Below are 7,516 nucleotides of genomic sequence, written 5' to 3'. Positions count from 1 at the left end.
CGGATCAATCAGTTCCCTGACTGCTTCCTGGAGGTGAACACCAGGAGTGCGCACAGCCAGGTGGCAATCTTTGTCTTCCTGTAAACCCACATTTCCCACAGAGGCAAAGGCGCTCGTTGAGCATACTTTTTAGTTGGAAAAAGAAACCTCTTGGGTCAACAATGCTGTAAATAAAGCCAATGGTCTAGAATTTTGTTTTTGAAAGAACAACTGATGTTCACTTTGAACACACAGTGGTCATTTAGCCTAAATGCAAGGTACCGTTTCATCATGAGATGAAAAAGCGCACAAGTTCAGGGTGCCTCATTCTTCCTGGAGCGCTATGCATTTGGGTGCTCCATGTGGTGGGTTGGGTGGGCTCCTCTTGGAGCCCAGAGGCTGTCAGGATACATCCAGAGCATCCTTGCGCCTATGATGGGAGTTGACTGGTTGTCAGTGGGTGAGTTTGCTGGGAAGCCAGCACTCACCCACTGGTCTGAATAATCTCCTGTGTCATTTGGTCTTAGCTTGGGTTTGCCTTCCTTTTAGTCAGACTCAGCAAATGCATGGCACACCTCACCCTTCAATCCAGTGTCTAAGGATTACCAGCTAATCACAGTCCTCTTTCCTATTGAGCCCACTGTGACCTCAGAATTGTTAAGCCAGTGTGCCAGGTAGCAATGACCAAGCATCTGGAGAGCTGTTTTAAGTCCAGGTTTCCTTCTCATTCGTTCTCAAAACCTCATGTCTCAGTTTTGCCACTGGATACACAAGGATCTTGAGGGCATTTTGTCTCTTTTATGTCTCATCCTGCAGGCACTTCTCTTGAGAGGATTAGCCTTGGGGACAATGACGCTTAAAGAACCAGGAGCTCTGATGTTCACTGGACTATTGTTTTCTGAGACATCAACCCTCCTGAAGACAGCCCTGAAAATATTCAGACTTTGCCAGTAAAAGTGTTTATTCTTTTTGTCATTATAGTAAGCAATCACATGTATCCCTGGGAGATGAGGAGGGCCTGAACGATGACAAAGGTTTTGGAGTGGAGTGGACATGGAGTTAGAGGAGCAGGTCAAATATGGAACACAGCGGAATGGAGCAGATTTCTCACTGAAAGGGATGCAGGAGTCGGTAGTGGCCACCATGAGTCTGACTTTGGGCTTGGGGATACATTTACTGTGTTGGCAGTCCAGGAGGAGGCAGAGGTAATCTGGGGGAGAGAAGTGACCTGGGTTAAGGGTCTTTTGACTCAGGGAGGCTGGCAGGACATCCAAGAGGGGGCATCCCAGTTGCTGCCTGACTTTTGGTTTTCTTTAGTTCTGTTCGCAGAATCAGAGAGAAGCAACATCCTGTCAGAGGTGGCGGATTCCCCTTTGGTCCCTCTGCTGGGTTTTCTCCAGCCCCTTGCCCTCGGGCAAGAAAAGAGCCAGCAGCGCAGTCTGGTGCGGGCTGCAGGGCAGGCTCTTAACACAGCAGGGCCCTTCAGATGCTCCGCCACTGACAATCTCAGGCCTACCGCCTGCCAGCATCTGTTCACGGAGACACAGCATCACAAACTCTCCAGACTGGAAGGGACTTTAGAGGTCATCCACGGCAGCCTCAGGGCTGGCACTTTCAGACTGTTCTAACAACTTGAGAGTTCTTCCTTCTATTATTCGGAGACTGTTTCTTTGGACTTCCCTTTAACATGCTGTTAAAGATATGGGTCAGTCGTGGAAGCCTTGGTAAGGAGAAGCATGTGCGGGCTCGTGTTTGTGGGTCTAGCGGTGAGGAGCGCAACAAGGCCAAATTTGGGAACATGAATTCTTTTTGTCCTTCACACGACAGCTACAAGAATGGTCTCCATGGTTACAGCAGCTTCTCAGAGGTGTCTAGATTTTCATTTGCTATATTTCCCTAAATGTCTGATTTATGAATAATCTGTTTAGGTAACCTGCTGGAAAGTTTCTACAAGTATATGAATATCAAGGAATATATATTTATATATATATTCACAGCAACAAAAAGTAGGCTGATGGGCATTTTTGGAACATTTTTTTTTCTCCCATTAAAAACAGAAATTAGGATCAACTTAAAAATTTTCAAGTTAAACAAGATTCACTGCCTTCATGTTCTTCAAAGGCATGTGAGCTGGAGAGGGGCTGGAGCTAACCTAATTATGTTTCCTTTAATGTGAAATAGCTATTTGCCTGACATTCTATTTGCATCTCACCATCACATTCAAATAGCTGGGACATTGATTTTTTTTCCCTAACGTTCCCTTTGAACATGAAAGTGTTTTTTTTTTTTTTTTTCTCCTGCTTGTGAGAACAGTGATAAGAATGGATCGATAATTACATTGTTGGGTAAAAATGAATATAAATTTTATTGAAAAACAACACCAGCAACAATGAGGGGAAATCATACCTAACAGCCAGTGGCCCACACAACTCAATGCACACGTTATGAAAAGTAATCACCTCTTCAAAGCTCCAGCTATGCATCCAAATGAAAAGAAATGATCGACCTCAGATAAACTGACGGGGGACGCAGATGTACACCACCTCTCACCTCGGAAAGCTTTGCCAACAGCAAAGGACGCTACCATGCTATTCGGTCCCCCGTTTGCTGTGGGTGATCCAGTGAATTTCAAAAATTAAACTGGTTTGGAAAGAACTGGTTAGCATGGCAGCAAAGACCCAAGACCACTGAGAAATTTTTTCTACTTTTCCAGTCCTTTGAGAAGAGGATTTCACAAACTTTCTTGGCAACTTGTCCCTCCTGCTTAACAACAGGAAATACTTCTTTACGTCTAGCCTAAATCCTTCATGCTTCAGTTAATCTATTTATTTCCTCTTAATCTCAGCAGGCTGTCAGGGGTTTGTCCTGGTGGGACAATGTAACATATGGGGAACACACAATGATCACAATCAGATTGGAGGCAGAGTCCAGCTGTGCTAGTGGCGCTTCCAAAACAAGTTGAACAGAAGTTAATTGCAGTTGTGGTTTTCGCCCATTTGCCTCGTCCCACTCTCCCACCCTCCCCGACCCTCTATGCCCTTCTGTGGCTTCAGGGCTGCCATCCTAGGGCTTGCAGCAAAAGCTTTCTGAGTTCCATCAGTTCCAATTTTTCACTGATTTACGAATGAATGTGGTCAGACTGTCCCATCCACTTCTACCCGATTTCCGGGTAAAATATTCCCAAACGGTTATCACGTTCTCGTCTTCGCACCATGCCAGGCAGTTCCTTGCCTCGCTTCACAACTTGTGTGGGAACGACGTGCTCCACGGATACATGAGAAAACTCCGAGAAGCCACGAGAAGGCACTCAGTGAATTTAATATAAACATCCCAGCCGCATTTTTTTCAAATGCTGCATAAAACCCCCAGCCTCACGGGAGTTTGCAGCACCTGCAGCTCCGCATTTCGGACAGCAGGGGACGCCCGTGCCATTCCACTGGCCGTTAGAACGCCTCGGTCGGGAAACAAAGATGGGGATTTGAATAAAAGACTTCAAAATGCAACCCCGAATTCTACCCTGAGCAGCATGCGTGTAAAAATTCATGAAGATTGGATTTCATTTCATGTATTTTTACTTCAATGGAAAGAAATGCAGGTGTTGTCTGTGCCTACAGCTGTCTTTACAAGGAGCGGGGGGCGCCTGGTTAAACGAGCAGGGAGGGGTTGCTGATGCTCCCAGGCGCTTGGCGAGGCTGGGCCACCGTCTCCTGCTTGGGACAGCTCCTGTTTTGCTGGGTGGCATCCTTTGTGTGCTCCAGAATGTATAGACTAATTATACTGTTTTGTAGAGGATGCAAGTTTTTCCCAGCAGGACTAGCAGCCAGCTCTGGGTCCAGTGAGTGACATGAGTCATAGAAGGCACTTATTATTTTGATGAAACACAGCGCGTTTCTTTCAGCCCATAAAATCAAAGGGGTGAGAAAAGGCTGTTTCCAGGGTGTAAAAACTCCTCTTGTTCCCCTGTCGTGGTGCACAGCAGTTCCGCCTCTGCAGCCTTTGTGCATTTTCCAGGCGTGAGTGACACAGTGCTGAATGCCTGGGTGGCAGAGCCTGCCAGAGGATGCTGGACACAGGCCAGGGCAGCTCAGCCCACCGTGATGTACTGCCCTCGTGTTCCAGGGCCCCCGGCCTGGTGGAGGATGGGCCCCCTGAGACATTCCTCTGGACCGGGTCCATGCTGGGGCTGGTGGGGATCTTTGTGGGGTGGGACCTTAGGGAGATGATGGACTGGAGTGTTTGGGAGCCTGGAACTTGAAACAGGCTTGGGCAAGGGCGGCAGCTGCCACCCTTGCTCTGGGACGGCTGGGGCAGGGCTGCAGCCCCAGCACGGAGGACTGGCTTACACAGTACTTGGTTAAGTGCTCCACGAACATTCGCTGAATACACAAATGTCAGGATGAAGGAAAGGAGGCGTGAGGATCCCCAGCAGCTTTGGCTGTAGCTAGTCCGGGGCATCCAGAGCGGCAATGCAGGGAGGGGAGTACTGGGCAGTGCTGGCTCTTCCAGGCCCAGGCCCTGGTAGGCGGGGCTGCAGAGCCGAAGGAGCCAGGAGGGCAGGTGAGACCACCTCCAACCTCTCCATGTGCTGGGATGGTGCTGCAGCGGCCATGCAGGGCCTCTCAGGGCCTCTCCATCCTTCCCTCCTGCTGCCCTCATTGGAGCCAGTCTTTCTGCTGTTGCCATGGCAACACTGGCCTGAGGTGCTGCTAAGGGCCGGCTGGGCAGGCGAGACTTCTCAGGCCTGAGCAAACAAGGAGCTCTGGACGGTCCCTACAGAAGGCAGACCCTGGGGGTCTCTCTTGAGAGGAAGGAAGGGACATGGGATAGAAACTGCTCCCAGGGCAGGTCGAGGTTCCCCAGGTGTGGCCTTGGTGGTAGAGATCTTGGGGCTGGTGGGACTCTGCTATTGTGGGGGCCCCCAGCACTGCACCGTTCTTACTACTTCACCTGAAGTCTTTTTGAGGGTTATTGCCAGGGGTCCCTAAGGGCCCAGAAGCCTCCTGGGGTTCCCAGTGTGGGTTTCAGGCTGGGGCCTGAGGCACAGGCTCTGAGAGGGCTTGCAGGAGCTGAGTGAACTGCTGATAGACCGAGTAGATGGTATTAATCCCTCTGAGAGCAGAGTCAGGGGTCTTACATCCTGAGACCAGGGTGGTGGGACTGCCATGCATCCCTGCCTCTCTGGCCCCCACCCAGAACACGAGGAGGCACTGGCTGCCCTCGGTCCTACAGTCTCCCATGACGTTTCTGGTGCTACATTTCAGGCACATACAGGGATTGTGGAGGCCCTCGGCCACCGGGCTAGTTGGGGGACAGTTAGCTTCCTCTCTACGCCTTCCTTCTCAGGACCTGGAAGAATAAGAAGCAGCATCGGGAATGCAGGAGGTGGTCAGGTCTGGAAAAAAGATGACAGTCTGACCTCCCCTGGGGTCCGAGAGTTGGTGAGAATTTCTGTGCAGCTCCTGGGAAGGGGCTTGAGAATTCAGGATGACTCAGCCTCACGGATCACGCCCGCTTCTCTCTCCCCATCACGGAAAGGTGTTTGGCCCCGGGCGGCAGTCCTGCTTCCCCACACCAGCCCGAGAACAACAAGGACAGCGTTAGCACGAGAAGGGGGGTGTCTGGGCAGTGAATACAGTTACAATACCTTGGATTTACATAGCACCTTTGTCGTCTAAAGGGCCTTTGCCTCTGTCCCCTTGGCCACTGACATTGCAGCCTCTGGCAGAACAGGAACACGAGGCAGAGGTCCAGAAGGGATTCCATGCAGACTCAGTGGTGTCCGGGCTCTGTGCGTGGCCCGGCAGGGGTCGGGGTGGCAGGTGGCCCTCACTGGGCGTTGACCTGGTACTTGAGGATGTAGGAGTAGAAGCTGTGGTTGGCGTTCTCCAGCACCATGACGTACACCTCCTGGCAGCCTGCGGTGCTGCAGCTGCCCTCCCAGTAGCCCTCGGGGCTCAGGGTCAGCGGCCACGTGTCCTGCCCCTTCACCAGGGCTTTGGCGACGCCGTGCAGCTTCAGTTTGAACGGGACATTGCGGTTGGCGGGCAGCACGCCCGACAGCGGCTCCAGCAGCTCATTGTCCACCCCCCAGTTGCCAAAGCTCTCGGGGAACACGGGCCAGTTCACCTTGGTGTTGGTACAGCAGATGAGGTAATTGAAGACGAAGAGGTAGTTGCCCGGTTCCTGCCTCTTCTTGACGAAGATCTTGAGTGCAAACTTGCCGGCGTGGGGCAGCTGCACCTTCAGCTCCGTCTGCTTCTCCCGGTGCAGCTGGAAGATGTAGCGTCGCTGGGTCTCCTCGGTGACGGGGCCATCGTCTCCGTGCAGTGAAGCCAGGACGCTGATGCCCTCCTCCACACCGAAGCTGACGGAGCAGCGCCCGTCGCTGGTGTAGATGACGGGCTCAGGGTGGGACGGCTTGGTGATGCCCATCTGCTCCGAGAACCAGCTGGGGCCCACGGGCTGGTGCAACTCAGCTGGCAGCCGGACGTCATTGTCTGCACAGTGGCACTTGAGCGTGTACTCCAGCACGGAGCTATAGATCTCCGAGTTGCCCTTGGCAAAGATCTGCAGCTTGTAGGTGCCCGCGGTCGGGGGGTACACATCCAGCTTCATCCCGTTCTTCCGGAGGCTCAGCAGCCCGTGCTCCTGTTTGCCGTTGAGCATGAACATGAACAGCGTCGGAGAACAGCTCTCGATGGTGACTGTGGCCTTTCCATTCACTGTGGGGAGAGCCAGGATCAGGTGAGAGGAGTCCGACCTGTGCTGGTAATCGTATAACAATAGGATCTCTGGGCAGGGAACCCTGACTTACAGCATCTGCCCATTTCCCTGGTGGAAACACCTTCACCCAATTATTTTAAGCCACCAGCATGACCTCATTGAACATCATATAAGCCGGTGGCAGCACACCTCTGGAAGGGTTCTCACCCCTTTGGGTGGTTCTCTTCCACCAGCTGGGGGTGGTGGGTCTCAAGAAAAATCTGCCCCCAGTCATACGTGCTTGCCTTGCCCATTTGATTCACATCAGGTGAATGTTGCCAGGGGGCTTAACCTGATTCCAGGGCAGGGGAGAGGGCTGAGGGGCACGGAGGGCCAAGACCCTGGTTGGAGAGCCATCTCTGACTTTGCCTCCAAGTCTCAAGTCCTGCTTCACCCTGCTCCCTTCACAGCTGGCATGTCAACAATCACCTTAAAAACTTGTTGCTTCCCTCCTGGAGACTGTGCTCCAGGGACAGAACTGCTTCCTTGCGGGTCCTCCCCGCACACCCACCTCCACCCTCTTCTCCAGGCCGTGCTTCCTGAATGGAGTCAAGTGCACAAGAGGATCGTGTGCATCCCACACACGCCTCGCCCCTTGCCCTCCAGCGCTGTCTTCCTCTGTCCTGGTCATTGCTGTGGGTGTACAGGGGGTCAGTTCTCTGTCTTTACAGCCCATGGGCACTCCCCTCCCTGGTCCCTGCTGCTTTGCAGGATCACAGGGAGGGGCAGGGCTTCTCTGAGAGCCTTGCCTCCCCCTCCCTCAGAAGCTGATCAC

At 52.5% G+C, this 7,516-nt stretch overlaps 1 protein-coding gene across 1 annotated transcript in view; it reads right to left on the bottom strand.

Annotated features, from left to right (window-relative positions):
* Window positions 1–2,317: 2,317 nt before the first annotated feature.
* Window positions 2,318–7,516, bottom strand: part of KY (kyphoscoliosis peptidase) — a 46,477-nt gene continuing 41,278 nt past the window's right edge. The window contains exon 11 of the mRNA XM_024996334.2: window positions 2,318–6,701. Coding sequence (XP_024852102.2) covers window positions 5,806–6,701 — 896 coding nt within the window. The 3' untranslated portion in view covers window positions 2,318–5,805. The remainder of the gene's footprint in view (window positions 6,702–7,516) is intronic.

This window comes from Bos taurus, chromosome 1 (assembly GCF_002263795.3).
Source record: "Bos taurus isolate L1 Dominette 01449 registration number 42190680 breed Hereford chromosome 1, ARS-UCD2.0, whole genome shotgun sequence".
Taxonomy (NCBI): Eukaryota; Metazoa; Chordata; class Mammalia; order Artiodactyla; family Bovidae; genus Bos; species Bos taurus.
The sequence above is the reverse complement of the archived record's forward strand: the minus strand, read 5'-3'. Positions and strand labels throughout refer to the sequence as shown.